At 34.6% G+C, this 18,816-nt stretch overlaps 2 protein-coding genes across 2 annotated transcripts; one reads left to right on the forward strand and one right to left on the reverse strand.

The window, feature by feature from the left end:
• The first annotated feature begins 3,574 nt into the window (after positions 1 to 3,574).
• Positions 3,575 to 6,067, forward strand: LOC149402969 (uncharacterized). The gene is made up of 3 exons (XM_089608781.1): positions 3,575 to 3,827; positions 3,998 to 4,127; positions 4,583 to 6,067. Exons 1-3 carry the CDS (start codon positions 3,695 to 3,697, stop codon positions 5,499 to 5,501), a joined length of 1,182 nt encoding a protein of 393 aa, XP_089464907.1. The 5' UTR covers positions 3,575 to 3,694; the 3' UTR covers positions 5,502 to 6,067.
• Positions 6,068 to 18,330: 12,263 nt separating this feature from the next.
• LOC149402970 (uncharacterized) lies at positions 18,331 to 18,744 on the reverse strand. The gene has a single exon (XM_089608586.1). It carries the CDS (start codon positions 18,742 to 18,744, stop codon positions 18,331 to 18,333), a length of 414 nt encoding a protein of 137 aa, XP_089464712.1.
• Between the last annotated feature and the right edge of the window lie 72 nt (positions 18,745 to 18,816).

The following is an 18,816-nucleotide window of genomic DNA, read 5'->3' on the forward strand; positions in this document are numbered from 1 at the left end:
TTGGGTTTGGGCGTGTAAGACTTTCTAGAAGCCTTCTAGATTTTTCTTCATTTGTTCATAACAACATAAGAAAAGCCCATTAAGAATTTTCAATAAAATTCTTATGAAATGAAATTAATTCACAAGGCCCAATTAATCATATTATGGCCGAGTGACATTAAGTCATCAAATGAACTTGTCAAAATTTATTGACATCCATTTCATCCTTATGTCTCAAAAGACAAAAATACCCTTTCGACAATTTTCGTTCTTGTTTTGACTTAGCTTCCAGTTTAACTATTCCTATCGATGTGATTCGTGACAGTGACCTCATGGACCCAAATGAACAAAGCTTGAGCTAAACACTTGGACTCAAAAGTTCACAAACCTTTTCCAAGTTTAGCTTAATGCCAACTGACTCCACTAAAGAGCTGACACTGAAAATCTCTCGGTTCAAATGAATTTGTTTTCTACTCAAGAATTCGACCTAATTATGATGAGCGGATCCACTGAATATTATCTATGTTTACCCTTCATGAATGTCATCAGCTAGTCGGGATTTACTAAATTACCATTTTACCCTTCTAGCTGTTATTTCCTCAACTCATTTGTCGCTTGTGAATAAGTTAGAAACAATGTATTGACGAGGAGCTAACAAGTCACATTGTTTCATCCAAAAGAGTCAGGACTCAATTTGGACACTGGCCAGTTCATTTATTCACACTCCAAGGAACAAAGCATGAGGTGACATACATTGCATTTCAGCAATCTTGTACATGAATTCCATATCTATGAGAACTTCACAAAGTTACTCATGACAGACTCACAACTTAGTACTTCACCAATAGGCCTTGTTCGGAATCACATAGTGAGTCCGAACTTTGACTTTCTCAAATGAGAATACTAAGGTGTGAAATGGCATGTCTCATTTCAGGATTAAGGTAAGCATGATGCAATTCATACATAGTGACTTCGAGACATAAGAGGTTAAATGGTTTGTTCTTATATTGTCTCTAGAAGTGCACTGGTCAATTCAGTACCTTCGGAAGATACCTAGAAGAGCTATAGAGTCCCCAACTCTCAATGCCTCATAACCAGACATTATAGATTCTTCTAACAATCATACTGAGGTCAATAGTCCTTTGACCCTTAGATTGCGAATATATCGTTTTAAGCAAACTACGAAGAGTTTGTTCATGCAAATCTACATTTGTCTCTTCGTAAGTTGTTAAGTTTGTTTATGGACTAAAAGACTAAGGTTTTATCATAAAGCTTCAAACAAAGAAAGAATGAATGAATGTTTCAACTTTATTAATGAATAGATAGGCAATTACAAGCAAGAGTCTTCATGAGACTTTATTACATCAAATGTACAAAATAAAGACTACAACTCTTCTTGTGGGCACCATTGACAACATGGGGAAGGAGATAATAGATGTCAGAGAATGATGTAGGAATTCGAGAGGGTTTGGGGTATGCCGTGAGGGTTGAGGAGGGTTGGGGATGGTTGGAGAGGGATAGGGAAAGGCTGTGTAAGTAGGCAAGGGTTAAGGAGGGTCGGGGGTTAAAAAAGACTAGCTCCCTGAAGACCCGCTTACCTACCGGTCTTGAGCCACATAAAAAAAGTCGTTAGTCATCCTCACACCGCTCATTGATAGCTGTCAGGATTCCCCTCGTCGTGTTGATCCTCACATAGCCACTCATACATTCCTCCTCGAGAAACTTCTCGATCGACTAGCCACCTGACAGACAGCCACTCAACAGTCTCAACCCGAAAGACGGTCACAGTGCTACAAATTTCATTTTCTGGTGCGGAAGGGTATCCGGTGCGATATGTCGCACCTAAATGAGCATTGTCGCACCCGGAGCCTTTAGCGACAGACTTTTGGGTGCGACATTTTGGCATTAGGTGCGACATTTCGTCGCACTTGATGCCTATATATGTAGTAGTGTTGATCACACGCGGTGTTCTATACCCGACAAATAGCATTCGACGCTTCTCTACTCGACGACAGATACCCACTCTATATTTGACAGCAAGCCACTTAGTGGCTCTCCACCTAAGAGCATGTTGCTAGACGGCTAGCCACCCAACGGTTCTCTACCTGACGACTAGCCACTCAATGATTAGCAACTTGACAAATGGTCACCCGAAGGCTAGCAATCCCACTACACGGATAGCCAATTGATGACTCTCCACCCAATGGCTAACCACTTGACAGCTAGCCACTCAATTGCTAGCCACCCGATGAATAAAACTATATAGGTAGCTACTCGATGGCTCTCCATACGATGAGCCACTCGACAACTAGCCACTCATACCTCACATGTTAACCGATAGAGATTTTCTTAGCGGGCGTTAGGGAAATTTATTCTCACCCACATATATCATATTCTAATTGTCTGCTTTATTTGGTGACGTAGATCAAAAAACTAATTTTTTGATAGATAAGACCAAGATCGAAGACCATCTCTCTCATCTCGGTCGTATTTCCTAAGGTTCCTTAGAGATTATGACATTTCGAGTTTAACTCATTTTCGCACGATCTTGTAGCAATTATCGGATAAAATCGGTTGTACACCATTTTCGTCAATACAGTAAGCTAGAATTATTTTAATACCGCTACTGATTATACCGATATAAATTTTATGGAATACCGAATATCGACGAGTATATCAACAATTTTTATATCAAATAGTACATATAAAAACATGAAAAAATTATGTATAGGCTCAAGAATACAACATAAATCATAATGTCACTACCATAATTTTATTATTATTATTGTATTGGGTCTACAACCGCAAAATAAATAGAATACTTGAATTTAATTAAAAATGTCTCATATATATTGATATATATATATATATATATATATATATATATATAGATAGAGATATATTTATTCATGATTTACATCAAATGCCTAACTGCACATGTTAATCTTTTCAGAATGTTAAGTGCTTATTTTTTTTCCCGTTGCGTGCTACTTATTACGTCACACTAAACCTTCATTAAACTAGTCATTACGAATTTGTAGCACAAATTACACGTTAACATAAATTACGCAAAATATTTTTTTTTTCTTATATATCTCATAGATAAAGATATTATGCATATTTTTGCAGCCAGTCATCACCAGTGATATAATCCAAAAAAGAGCTGGTCGTACATTAATTTTTCTTAAATTAGTGAAAACAAAGTTTTGCTGTCCTAAGTACCAAAATCTTCCAACAAAATTATGTTTGCCTACTAATACACATCCATGTCGTGTATTGTAATTGGTAACTAGCTAAGTTGGCAAGGAACATTATTATTATTATTATTATTATTACGTTGCACATGCTAACACCGCCGAAAATTGAGATTACATACAAATTGCTACAGGAGAATGTTTAGCTTGGACCATATGTGAATGTGATATATACATATTTAAGATGACATGAAGGGTATATTGGTCATGACAAGGAAGATCATTTTCATACTCTCTCTCTCTCTCTCTCCATCATATTTATTACTACTACTCTAGCGTCTATATATATCCACTAGAATCTTTCTTGTTACCCCAATCTCTTTCAGACATTTTAACTTAATCAGTCAAGAATCTATAGATCTTTCTAGCTCAAGAAAAGAAACTCTATTTCTCTCTCTTAAACTTCTACAAGGAAATCTACTCGTTCAAAGCTTGAGCTCCTCTTACACACGTATAATAATATGGGAAGATCTCCATGCTGTGAAAAAGTGGGGTTGAAAAAAGGTCCATGGACTCCTGAAGAAGACCAAAAGCTATTGGCTCATATCGAAGAACACGGTCATGGAAGTTGGCGAGCTTTGCCTGCCAAAGCTGGTAATTAAAATTAAAACTTTGATTATTTCTTCTTCACATACATATATATAGCATAGATAGTAATTACATGCGTTAACTTCTCAGTTTAGGGTTTTCTTTGCTTTCAACGTATGTATAAACCTTTGTATTTTATAATTATTTTTAATTTAAACGTGATATGATATTATCAGGGCTTCAAAGGTGTGGCAAAAGCTGTAGACTTCGTTGGACAAACTACCTTAGGCCTGATATCAAAAGAGGAAAATTCAGCTTGCAAGAAGAACAGACTATCATTCAACTTCATGCTCTCCTTGGAAACAGGTATATAATAATGTGTTATTATGTATTATATATATTTATAGCGTATCATTAAGTCTTGTGACAGACACCAGTCAAGCAGTTTAAATATTTTGTTTTCCGATCTTTAATAAATATATAATTTAATTAAAGGTGAAGATAAATTTTCCCAACTCCCTCTTAATTTCTCCTGCCATACTTCATTCACTTATTCCATAATTATCACGATCTTACATATATCGCGACAATTCATTAAGGAAATTATAATAAATAATAAGTAAGAAAGCTCCAAGCTACGAGATATGATGATGATGATGATTATTATTATCACAGATCATCATGATAAATACGGAACAAAACCCTAAAAAAACGCTCAGTTAATTTTCTACACTCGAAACAAACGAAACTCATTACACGATCGATATGTGTGTTATAGAAAGAAATGTACATAATTATCTAATAAAGTCTGATATTATTAGGTGGTCAGCGATAGCCACTCACTTGCCGAAGAGAACAGACAACGAGATCAAGAACTATTGGAACACTCACTTGAAGAAGAGGCTCACGAAGATGGGCATTGACCCGGTGACCCACAAGCCGAAGACCGACGCGCTCGGCTCGAGCTCGGGAAACCCCAAAGACGCCGCGAACCTGAGCCACATGGCTCAGTGGGAGAGCGCTCGGCTCGAAGCCGAGGCCAGGCTCGTCAGAGAGTCAAAGCTCATCGTCGCCGCCGCCGCGGTCAACAACCCTTCCGCGGGCCCGCCCCAAAGGGCCCACCATCACTACAAGCCCGGGCCCCCGTGCCTCGACATCCTCAAGGCGTGGCAAAGCTCGTGGTCAACGCGGTCAAACCCCAACGACATTAGTATCGATTCCAATAACAATAATACTAATAACAACAACGCTCTCTTGTGCATGCTTGCAATGGACGACCTGGAATCTCCGACCTCCACTCTCAACTTCCCTACCGCCGCGGCGGCCACGACAGTCGTTCCGTCGTCGCTCGCCTTGTTCGGCGACGATGACAACAGTGACGAAAACGACATGTCGTTTCAGGCGTTCGGGTGTACGGACGGAGGTGCGAACGGTTGGTTCATGAACCACAACAACCATCACAACAATGTTATGGAAAGCGTCGCTACTGCTACTACTACCACTACGACGATGTGCAACGTTATGGAGAGTTTCGGCGACGTGTTCGCGTACGCCACGTCGGAGGAAGATCCGGCGAACGATGGTGTCGGCACCGGAGACAGCGGAGACGCCGGAGATGGAGGCTCCGGCGACGGAAGTTGCTCCGGAGCGAGCGGGTTTTTCGATATCCAGGAGAACAAGAGTTACTGGAACAGCATCCTCAATCTGGTCAACGCTTCGCCTTCCTCTCCGGTGTTTTGATAATAATAGAATGATAATGATAATAATTAGTTAGTTACAGTTACTTGGTGATTAATTAATGATTCGCTAGCTTGTAATAGTATAACAAGTAGTAGTAGTCGTGGTGGTGGTAATAGTGGTAATATTATAATCTTTGTGTCTTTTTTTAGTCGCCCTTGAATTAATTAGCTCTTGGTGGTGATTTGAACGTGATTAGCATGACTTTATTTAGTTAAGGAACTTGTACTCACTAGCTGTTACCAATAAGTGGAATAGAAGTATTGCTAAAGGTTTACTTAATTATTAGTATTTTATTTTTGTTTTTGTTTTTGTTTTTAGCAGCAACGGCTAGTTCTTTATGTTTATTTTGGCTTTATTCTATGAAATTTAATCGGTTAGTTTTTTTTTTTTTTTTTTTAATTATTATCAATGTTGACAGGCTGAGCTTTCAAATTAATGATCCCATATCTTATAAATGTCACGTACAAAAATCTATTGAAGCGTATATTTATATGTATTTACATCGCAACTTGGTGAAAGACATCATTTCATGAATATGTCGTTCTTTTAATGACGAGTACAAAATATGGTTAGATGTAATTATGGCGTCATGAATTGAAACATTATTTATTTGTCACAGCATACCATACCATAAGTTTATTTTGACAGCGTCTTAGACATATAATGTACGAAACCCACCAAGAAAATATATGTGATATATATTTGCGATCATGATACATGTGCGCAAAGATTACGTCGTCTGTACTTATAATAAATTACAAATCACATCTACTACTGATTCATTCGAATTCAATTACATGTTTCACATAAGTATATATATTTACATTTTATTTTTTAGGTACCTTCATTTCACTGTTATATATAATGTCCACTTCTATATTATTAATTTGATTTCTTACAATACGCTGTTGGTACTTCGCATTAATGTGCATTTCTTCTCTCGTCCAGTAGATGACATACTGAAATTAAGATCATTAAACAATAGGGCCCTTTTGCTTTTGCTTTTAGCTGGGATACATTATTCTAATTAATTTATGCATATCTATATATACAGAAAACATAGTAAATGCCAACAGCTTTATTTATAATTTATATTTTAATTTCTATTTTTTTAAATGATAATATATATTTCTACTTTGGAATAAAGTATCTTTGTTATTCTAAATATTAGCAGTTAAACTTCATGTGCTTCTATTTTATAGATTAAAGTATCTATAAAGATATTTTGAGTGTCAACTTATATTTTGATTCAAGAACTTGTATCAAGTACGTAATTTGGCTTCCATCTTAAAATTAATTGATAATGAAATGAGTAATTTATACCTTATAAATTTTGTCAACTCTTTTCATGATCTTTTTCTGTGTGTGTGATCTCTAACATTCATTCTTTAGTTGGTTTTTCTCTTTGAGTTTACTCACTGTGAGTCGAATTCAATCTAAAAAATAATTCACAATGACATAAGTAATTCTTGACCTTAGTTGTTGATTAATCTTTCACACATGGAATCTTTAACGAAACCGAACTCCTATCGTGTTTGAGAAAAAATCGTTTTAGATTGTATAGTCACTTTATAATTGGTTTACCCTCCTCCATACAGTTTGCTTCGAAAAAATTGTAAAAATGTAATCATGTACCTTCGATCGATCTAGAAAAAAAAATATTCATAAGATTCCCGGCTAGTATCTGATTCAATATCTATATGGAATAATTACTATGCTCTTTTTGTAAAAGAGAATAGAAGCGTTTTAATTTATGAATGCTTAACATTGTTTTGTATGTGGGAAAAAAAATGATTAACCTATGCATGCTGAAGAAAAAAAACAACCATTATTTATTATTTTATTTTTTTTTGGGAAGGAATTTAAGACTCTCTCATGGTAATTTGCTACTTTTGTTACTGGCATGTTTAATCTTGTTCTTACTTTCGAGTGAATTAGTACATATATTAATTGCGCGCTAACTATTCACGTCCTTTTAAACAGTTCTGGTAATTATCAACCTGTAAGTCGTGAGCTCATGAGATTTTTTAATTAAATGAAATTGTGGCACAACTATTACCATCCTTACATATACAAGTTTAGTACTTGCACATATATAGTTGGTGTGGAAAATTATGTATCCCAAGTTGTACTGTACAGAGAATACCCTAATGGAGATTCATACAATAATTAAATTAACCGTGTCTCTCGTTAATAAGTTCTAATTAATGTCACTGTGTGATTGGATAGAAAAAATCTGTCTCCCCTGGAGACATCATAACTATATGAGATGTTCTCATAGCAAAATAAAAATAAATCAAATCAAATAAAAACTATATAAATGTTATAGGACACAGGTTTTAGTGTTATTTATGAGTATCACAACCACTTTCGAAAGTATATAGATAAATAATAAAAAAAAAATTAACATATATATATACACACACATCGCATTCGCTTATAATTACAGCCACATGCGCGAGTATATATAAATACATATAGTTGAGACGGATCACAATGTCATCAATATGATAAATTAATTTATGTAGATACGTATATATATGTACGTGTAACTCTCACAAATAGAACTTTTATCATACAAATATACATATATGGTCGTGGTTTAATGTTTATATATTTATGATCTTAGCTAGCTTGCTTGTGAATTAAATAGGAGCAGTAACAGCTATATACTAGCGGTATCTATCGAGTACATATATATAGATATACAACATTAATGTACATGTTTATGGGAACAGTACTATCAGTGGTGAACATGCACTGTATACATATACAAGTATTGTATTATACATGGAATGGGAGTGGGATTACTAAAGTTCATGCAAATATATATATATATATATATATATATATATATATATATATATATATATATATATCAATATAGTGGATTTGTATTATTAATACTCTCGACTGTTTAGTAATCATTACGGAAATATTATTATCCAACTATAATCTAGCTGAAAGGTCATCCTTTGTAAATGTGTGTACACATATTGGCGTAATATATATATATATATATATATATATATATATATATATATATATATTTATATTTATATTTATATATATATATATCAATCATTTGATAATACAAAAGTAGTCCCAGATTGCTATTATTCATTTGACGGTCTAATTGGAAACAATGATCATAAGAATGTCGCATACATGATAAAGTTCTAGAGATTACTTGGCCTTCAAAGTCCAACCCAATCATTAGTGGTAGGTCAAAGTAACAAAATAATAACAAGTAAAACATTACATTTTGACTGTGAATTCATATGATATCCAAAAATGAGCAGCATGAAAATGATGATGATGTTTTTGCCTTTTTTTTCTGCTCGACTAAAAGAGAACATCATTTGTACTCAAGAAGATCCGAGTTCCACTGTTGTGCTGTTTCATTTTTAGCAACAAAAAAATGAAAGTACATCTAATTATTGAGTAGTTTTCTTTTTCATGTCTTATTATTTCTTTTTTTTTTCCTTTGTTTCTATTTGAAGAAATTAAGGTTGAAAGAAAGCTATTTGTACGTATAAAAACAAGATAATTCACTATACAGAAAACAAAAAGTAACTTTTTGACTAATTAGAAATATTGGTTTAAAAAATAAAGAAGTAAGAATTACGGAAAGTATTTTCAGTGAAATTAATATTTTTCCAAGCAGATAAAGTTGGGTTTATTAGTTATGTTTTACTACTTGTTAGATGCTTTGAACTAAATCCATAATGAGGAGTAAAACTATCTCTTCCGGTTGTTCAACCCAAGGTTCTAAATATCGGCGATATATAGGGATATATCGCCGATATATCCGTTTTTTTGAAGGCTCGGTAAAAAAACTGATATAACAGCCTAAATATCGTTTTCTTCCCGATATACCGTTTTTCTAAAAAAAATTCCTACAACAGCCAAAAACATAAAAGTTATTCCTGAAATACCTATTTTCATAGCTCTAAACAGGTCCAAAATTTAAACTTGAGTTCTTAGGAATATGAAGACTCATTATTGCTTATTAAAATTCATAGAACTACATATGAAGTGATTTTTTTTAAATGTAAAACAAATTCCTACAACAGCCAAAACAGAAAAGTTATTCCTGAAATACCTATTTACATAGCTCTAAACAGGCCCAAAATTTAAACTTGAGTTCTTGGGAAGATGAAGACTCATTATTGCTTATTAAAATTCATAGAACTACATATGTTTATATGGAGTGATTTTTTAAAATTTATTAATTTCATAATAAGGTGAACTTTAATGTTAGCTAAATAAATGTTATATATTCATTCATTACGTATATTTATAGATATAAATATACGTATATATCTATATAGATATGTTATATATATATATATCTATTTAAAATATAATTGTTATATGTATCATTAAATTATATATACATTTTATACATTTTTATAGGATTTCTGCCGATATATCCGTCGGTATCCGATATATCATCGATATATCATCGATATAATCGGTAGTCGGTATTTAAATTGTTATAGAATATCCGTCGATATATCCATCGATACTCGATATATCCGTAAAATCAGAACCTCGGTATGGGTATCGGTATCGATATTTTAAACCTTGGTTCAACCTGTGTTCTTGCCTAAGCCTCCACCGTATACAATATAATACAAGCTCATTTCTTTGATAAATAATGTATATGATGCTGATTTTTATCATATTTAATTTAATAGATAGATAAATAGAGACATTTTTTTTTGTTTTTTGTTTTTTTTTTTCCATTAGATTATTTAAAGGATAATGTAGCAAAATATCCAAAATGAAACTATGAAATTTGTTTTTAGCCTATGTTTCACAATTTTTAGGGAAATAGCCAACAGGTTTATGTGGCAATAATTAAGGTCTGATTTGCCCTTATTTATTAACAAATTCGTCATTTTCTCTCTCCTACTTTTTTCCTACATTTTTTTACATAAAAACATCAAAAAACCATATCTATCTCATATGAACTCGAAATTGAGTGATTCCAAATCCTATGGATTCGTGACGGTGAGATCTTCAAAAATAGATCCATTGTGTTTGATGAAAAATCATGTCTAATACCATAGATGTAGAAAAATCACGTTACTACCTTAAATATGGAAATAATTGAAATTTTTTGAAATTGTCGACATAAATATAATTTTTCATCAAACACAATGGGTCTATTTTTGAAGATCTCGACTCCACGAAATTGTAAGATCTGAAATCACTCAATTTCAAGTTCGTATGAGAAAAATACGAATTTTTAAAGTTTTGATGAATAAAAAAAAATAATTTGAAAAAAATATGAGAGAGAAAGTGACGAATTTGTTAATAAATAAGGGCAAATCATACCTTAATTATTGTCACATAAGCCATTTGGCTATATCTCTAAAAATTGTCAAAAATAAACTAGATCCAAAATCACATGTTTAAAGTGGCCTAATTAGTTACAAATCTCTTATTTAAAATAACCCAAAAGGGTATAATAGAGTTTTCGAAGAAAAAAAATCAAACCTTAACTCAAAATAAAGGATATAACTATATGTTATATATAGCCATACAAATTTTAAATTTGCATAATAGTTCACGTTTAGTTAATTATAGTTAATTAGTCACTGATTCTATTATAAAAAATTTATTGACAATTTCACCTAAATAATTTATGCTCATTGCAATTAATGGGCCGTAGTTATTTGGACAATGTTGTCAATTAATTGTTGTTAGTGAAACCAATGACTAATTAACAATAAATTTGATGTAATGTAGTTGCTTATAAATTTCTGTCTCTTATGAATAATTTTTAGGATATCCATAGATAATAAACAGTAAACTAATTAGGTACAAACGTGATATTTCTGAAAATTAGGAGTTTTGCTTATTCAGGGGGTACATATGTCATTTCGCTTCAACCAAGGTAACGTATCACACTTGTAAAAAAAAGTATGTAAATAACCATGTGAAAACATAGATATTGTGCTAAGTTTATCCACCATTTTGATGTGAGATGTAACAATGATACTGTTTTTAAATTTATGGATAATGATACTGTTTATAAATTTATGGATAATAACATGGTCGAATCTCCATATGTTAAACCGGTGTTGGTTTGAACTTTATGGATAGTGATATTGTTTTTAAATTTATGTTATTCTTCTCAAATTAAAGGTCGGCATCCGAACAAAATAAAACCCGAGATGTATCTCGTTTCGGTATTGTTCATAATAGAATTCTTAAAAGTATGATACTATTTATCTTGAGAAAAAATTATGACACTATTCTTAAAATTATGATACTATTGTTCATATATTAGATTGTATTTTAGGATTTAATTTTGTTTAATTACGTGAATTGCGATAGAATTAAAATGTTCTTGTATTTGGCTGAAATTTCGGTACTACTCAGACTGGAAAATTTAGATCCATTAAGGACCGAAACATTCTATTTCGGTCTTAATAGAATTTTCATTCAGGCCGGATGTTAGAGTTTATCTCAAATCCAACTAGTTACTAAAGGAATAATAAATCAGATCAACTTTGTTGAGTCATTCAATTTTTCAAATGAACAATCTTTAACATTTAAGCACATAAAAGTTTATGTGTAAGAAACTATTTTATTTTCAATCAAGACTGAAGTATTATTAAGACAAGATGAACTAATCAATTTAATGCTAAGGACACAGCCTCCAAATAAGAAGATCAGTTTGAACCACGACAAATACAAAAATTATAAATAAAGTAAAGAATTTCGCTTTAGTGTCTAAAACGTTTCAGATAAAGAGTTTGACAATAAGGGGTCTAGAGCATCTTTGATGGTGTTTGACTTAACAATTTTAAGGATTTGCTTGCAATTAGCAGAAATGTTAAGCAATTTGCTTAACCATTATTTGGCAATTTGACTATGTGATTAGCTAAAGAAATTAGCTCTATAGAGCTACTTGCTTAAGCAAAATACATGGGACCCACTTAATAAAAAAAATTATAGTTTTAACAAGTGGAAATTGAATAAAAAATAAACAAAAATAGAAATTGATAAGTGGGATAAACTTAAACAAGAGGAGAAATTAGTTTACCATTGTGGATGATTTATCTTAAGTAAGTTGTATTTTGATATGACTTATGTGGCATTGTAAGTTAATTTGACATTAGCTTACCGTTGAAGATGCTCTAAACTGCTTTTGCTTTTCCAGGTACTAGCAGAAAAATGAAGTGTTATTCCAGGATTAGCACATGGTAATAGTATTACCAATATCTATAAGGCAATTATTCCAACAGAGACGTAATTGTGATATATATCCTTATTATTCTTTAAATAATATGGTGAAAAAAATAGTGCCATGTCTTGATGACAAATTGCTTCACATGGGGGTCTTTTAAAGACCATTGGCCTCGGCCCATGTGAGCATTATTACACCTTTTAATTAAATGGCTTTGAACGCATTGTCGTTTATTTTATGATATAGTTCATCACTGTTTAAAAAGTGAACTGAAGTAGAAGAAACTGCATTCAAATTGTGATTATTGATACTCATAAAAAAAAAAAAAAAATTTGTTTCCTTGTTTCGCCATTGTTTTTTCCGAAATTTGGCCCGACATTTTGTCCTTTTTTTGTTTTCATTCTTATTTATCCTCGACTAGGTGAAGCCCAAAATTTAACAAGGTATTGCAGAATTTCAACCAAAAATTAAAGAAAGCGGCAACAAAATCAGCACCGACGTTTGAAAGAAAAGAAAAAAGAAAAATCAATATATAGGCGCAAAATAAAATTTATGAGGTTTAATTATTGTTTTTTTTATTATTATTATAAGGTAGCTTGAACTATTAGATAGTTTATGTCACGAGTAAGCTAGCCTAGTCAAAAGTTATGACATACTTTGTAATCATGGTTAATGTATACTAATTAAATGAACAAATGATCGATTGATCAAGCTTGATTTTTTCAAACAATCTCTCTCGTTCTTTCATTTTACTCCGTTTCATGTTCTCAGAGTTTCCTCGGGGAGAGTTATTGAATCTGAGAATTCGGAGGATTCAAGATCGAGAGAGATGAAGAAGAAAGCTCTGATTCATTGATTGAAATCGGAGAGAATAAATTGAATCGATTAAACAATGATTGTTTTAAATCCTTTTTAAATACAACTGAAATGTCACATCAGTGTTATAACGACACAAAACGACTCGTCGTTTATAACAACTGAAAGACAAAACAACAGAAAGAAAAATAAAACAAATAAACGACTCACGATTAACTTGTAACCTAAGAAACGAACTTAACCATTAAACCCAAAACACCCCCTCAAGATGGACTATAAAGATTCAACAAGTTCATCTCGGATGTGAGAGATATCAGGGCCGGAGAGGCCAAGGGCTTTGTGCAAAGATCTGCAACCTGGAACTTAGTGCGGATAGGAAGCTGTTTAACCAAACAACTTTGAAGGCGATCTCTGACAAAATGGAGATCGATTTCAATGTGTTTGTTTCGCTCGTGATATGTTGGATTCGAGGCAATGTATATGGTTTCCTGATTGTCACAATAAATCACGGATGATAACTCGGACTTGATATGAAAATCTCGTGCCAATTGTTGCAGCCACACCAATTCGCGAATCACAGCTGCCAATGCCCGATATTCTGCCTCTGCCGAGCTCCTGGACATAGTGGTTTGCCTTTTGGACTTCCAAGACACGAGAGCATCACCTACAAAGACATAATAACTGGTTATAGAACGTTGTGTATCAGTGCAAGTTTCCCAATCGGCATCAGTAAAAGCACGCAATTGAGAAAGGTTTGATGTAGGGCCCCCGTTCTCTACCGTGTTGGGCTACCAACCCACCATAACTCCACATTAATATGATATTGTCCGCTTTGGGCCCAAGTCCGCACGGTTTTGTCTTTGGGCACCTTCCCAAAAGGCCTCATATTAATGGAGTTGGTGTGACTCTTATATCCAAGGCAATTCTTGCCTACTCTTTCGATGTGGGACTTGGGTTGCTAGCCTAACAATCCTTCCCTCAAACCAAGAACCACATACACGTGGCCTCCCCTCTAGCGAAATCATCTTGTACCGCCGTTTGGCACCAACGGGACAAGCCGCCTGACCATCATCATTGTCAGGAAGACTTTCACACAAGGCACTCCCATCGCGAGGTCATCACATTGAGGGCTTCTCCTTCCACATCGCAAACACAACCCAAACTCCCAGTGCTCCTGAACCTTTGGCTCTGATACCACTTGTAGGGCCCCCGTTCTCCACCGTGTTGGGCTGCCAACCCACCATAACTCCACATTAATATGATATTGTCCGCTTTGGGCTCAAGCCCGCACGATTTTGTCTATGGGCACCTTCCCAAAAAGGCCTCATACTAATGGAGTTGGTGTGACTCTTATATCCAAGGCAATTCTTGCCCACTCTTTCGATGTGGAACTTGGGTTGCTACCCTAACATTTGAATGATAGAAAAGGCCTAGTCTAGGACTGGACTTGATGTATCTAAGCAGATGATGAAGTTCTTGTAAGTGAGTGACTCTGGGAGCTTGCACAGATTGACTTAAGCAGTTCACTGCAAAAGTAATATATGGTATAGTTAGGTATAACAGACGTCCAATGAGTATCTGATAATATGTAGAATCATCCAGATAATCATCATCAACCAATCTTAAATTAATTCTTGGATTTATAGGCATTTTGACTGGTTTAGAGTCAAGAAAGCATGCATCTTCTAAAATCTGTAAAGCATATTGTCTTTGACACAAGACAATGCCATTTTTAGATTTTGCTACTTCCAAACCTAGGAAGTATTTCATATCACCTAAGTCCTTCAACCTGAAAATAGAGCTTAGAAAGATCTTAACATCTTGAATAACAAGTTTATTAGGACCAGATAGTATGGTATCATCAACATATAATAAGATCACCACAAAATTGGAACCATGTCCTCTTGTGTACATAGAATGATCTGACTTGGACTGAATAAAACCAGCCTGAAGAACAGCCTCAATGAACTTCAAATTCCACTGTCTTGAAGCTTGTTTGAGTCCATAAATGGACTTGTGAAGTTTGCACACCAACTTTCATGTCGCTTGACCATGCACCCCCTAAGGTTGATAACCTAAAGACATCTCCATATACACTTCTTCAAACAAATCACCATTCAAAAAAGTATTAATATCAAGTTGAGACAAAAACCAATTTTGAGAAGAAGCAAGGCTAAGAAGAAATTTGACTGAGACAAGTTTAGCAACATGAGAGAAAGTGTCTAAAAAATCAACTCCCTCTTTTTGTATAAACCCTTTTAGCAACCAATCTTGCTTTTCTTATTACTAGAGTGCCATCAGAATTCAGCTTATTTGTAAAGATCCATCTGCAACCAATGGCAGATTTATTTGGAGGCAAGGAAACAATAGACCAAGTATTGTTCTTATGCATAGCCTCAATTTCGTCAGCCATAGCTTGTCTCCATTCTCTAGATTTGACATCTATGTGATAAAAATATGAAGCAGGCTGTGCTGTAACAGATAGGACAAAATTTCTGAAAGGCATAAAGAGATTGCCATAATTCAAAATTGTGTCAATAGTATGCTTAGAATGATAACTTGAACCTGATTTTAGGAGATTGCAATGATACTCTTGTAGGTATGTTGGAGGATTATGATGTCTTGTGGACTTTCTTCTTGGAACTTCTATTGGTGGCGAGTGAGGTTGTACTAAATTAGAAGGTTGAGATAGAGAAGTGCTTTGGTGACAATGTGGTTGATCCACAGATGTATGATCAATCTCAGTAACAAGGACATGGTCATTCTCAAAGACTGACTAGGATTAGGAATATCAACAGATTTAACAATAGGCAATGGTATATGCTCAAAAGGATCTTTTATATGTGTTTCTAGAGTGTGTTCATGGAAATGGAAGACCTTTTCATGAAAAACCACATCTCTAGATACAAATACCTCATGACTGTGCAGATCCAGAAGCTTGTATCCCTTGATACCCTGTGGATAACCAATCATGATACATTTACGAGCACGTGGCTCAAACTTTGTTCTATGAGCTCTAAGCCAAAGACTCTAAGATAATCATAATCAACTTGTTTCTGAAACAAAACTTCATAAGGTGTCTTATGAGACAAAACCTTAAAAGGATTTATGTTAATCAGGTAAATGGCAGTTAGCAAACAGTCAGTCCAAAAATGAATAGGAATCCTAGATTGAAAGAATAAAGACCTTGCAACATTTAAAAGATGATGTTCTTTCTTTCTACCACGGAGTTTTATTGTAGCGTTTCCACACAGGAAAATTGATGAAGGATACCATTCTTTGAGAAATAATCTGTAAAGGTTAGTTCCTTGGCATTGTCAGAACGAAAAGTTTTAATGTTAGTAGAGAAATGGTTAGAAACATATGCACAAAATCTTGGAATGATGGTATGAACCTCAGATTTGTATTTCGTAAGAAAGATCCAACAAAATCTAGATCTATCATAAAAAAGAGTCAAGAAAAATATGTGTCCCAAACGTGAAGGGACATGATATGGTACCCACACATCACTATGGATAAGATAACAACAAGAAGAGGCAAAATTATTTGCATAAATGAAAGGTAATCTATGTTGTTTTGCTAATGGATAAATACAACAAAGTGTAGACATACTATAATCAGTAATGATATGATAAACGAGATTTCAAAACATCTAAGCATTTAAAAGACAAGTGACCTAGCCTTTGATGCCAAATCTCATATGAGACAATATTCACAAGGGTGGTTGTGGTGATCATGCAATCTTTGTTGAGAACGTAGAGGTCATTGCATGTCTCACTTCCTGTCAACCGTCTTCAAACGCTTGATATCCTGTATCTCAAAATAACTGTCAAAGAAAGAAATGCTGACATTAGATTCTTTAGTGACTGCATTGACAGATATCAAGTTGAATTTGAAACAGGTCACATAAAGAACATTATGTAAAGTTAAGTAATCACTCATAATGATATCACCCCAATAATGCACTGGTTTGGTCACACGGTTAGGTAGAGTAACAGTTGAATTTTGTAAAGATCTCAAACTAGTATACATAGACCGATGTGCACTAATGTGTCTAGTAGCACCTGAGTCAATAATCCAAGAACTAGTTGCAGAATTAGGACAGTATATGAAGTTAACCAAACCATGTAAACTCGTGTTAAAAGAGGTCATGTTGACATCACTGATGGTGTTGTGGCTGTTAGAGACAGAGCTTGAGAGCTGATTGGAGAAATGGTTGATGAGCTGATGGATTTGTTCAGAGGACAAGTTTTATGTGGTGGTTGATGTAGAACCTTCTCCACCGGCGCCACAACTTGATCCTTCCACAATATTTACCTGATTCTTAGGCTTAAACTTGTAACCCGGTGGAAAGCCGTGAATCTTGTAGCATTTGTCGACGGTGTGGCCGAGCATTTTGCAATGAGTGTAGAGTGGTCGCTCTTTTCCTTTGAACTTCTTCTGGTAGTTACGAACAGCCATTGCCAGAGAGTTAGACTGATCAGTGGAAGGAGTTGAATCCAGTCCAATTGATCGCTGAGTCTCTTCTTATGTCAACATCGCGTAGACTTTGCTGATCAGAGGTATAGGTTCCATGAGGAGGACTTGAGCACGAGCGTGAGTGTAGGTCTCGTTGAGACCCATGAGGAATTGCATGACATATTCTGACTCGGCAACGTGGCGCAATTTCGCCTTTCCTCCATTGGTACAAGAACAGGTACACTCTGGTTTGAATTCACATAAATCTTGATAAACTAACTTGAGTTTTGTGAAGAACACACAGATTGATTGATTATCCTGTGATAGGTTGACGAATTTGCGTCGTAGCTAAAAGATTATTGGCTCGTTGCTTTGCTGAAATCGATCTTTCATATCATTCCAGATATCTTTTGCAGTTCCACCAAGAAGAAGGCTAGAAGCGATTTCTTTGCTGACGGAGTTCATAATCCACGCAATTATGGTCCTGTTGTTGCGGCTCCATAAACGAAGGAGATCTGGTTCTTCCGGAGAAGGCTTCGCAATGCTTCCATCGATGAAACCTAATTTTTTCTTGGTTTCAAGAACAATCAGCATCGAGCGACTCCAAGACATATAGTTGTTGCCTGTCAGGACATTGGAGATGAGGCTACCTCCTGAAGAATCTGAGTGATGGAGGTCGTAAGGAGAGAACTGGTCTTCAATCGTCGATCTAAGTCGAGGATTTCCGGTGAAGATTCTCGATGAAGCATTTGATTCCGCCATTGAAGTGGAGAATGAAAAAAGCTTGAAATCGGAAAAGGAATTCTCAGAGATCGTGGATTAGCTCTGATACCA

The sequence above is a fragment of the Urtica dioica genome, chromosome 3 (assembly GCF_054948205.1).
Source record: "Urtica dioica subsp. dioica isolate 48M chromosome 3, U.dioica_male_clone48M_v1_H2, whole genome shotgun sequence".
Taxonomy (NCBI): domain Eukaryota; kingdom Viridiplantae; phylum Streptophyta; class Magnoliopsida; order Rosales; family Urticaceae; genus Urtica; species Urtica dioica.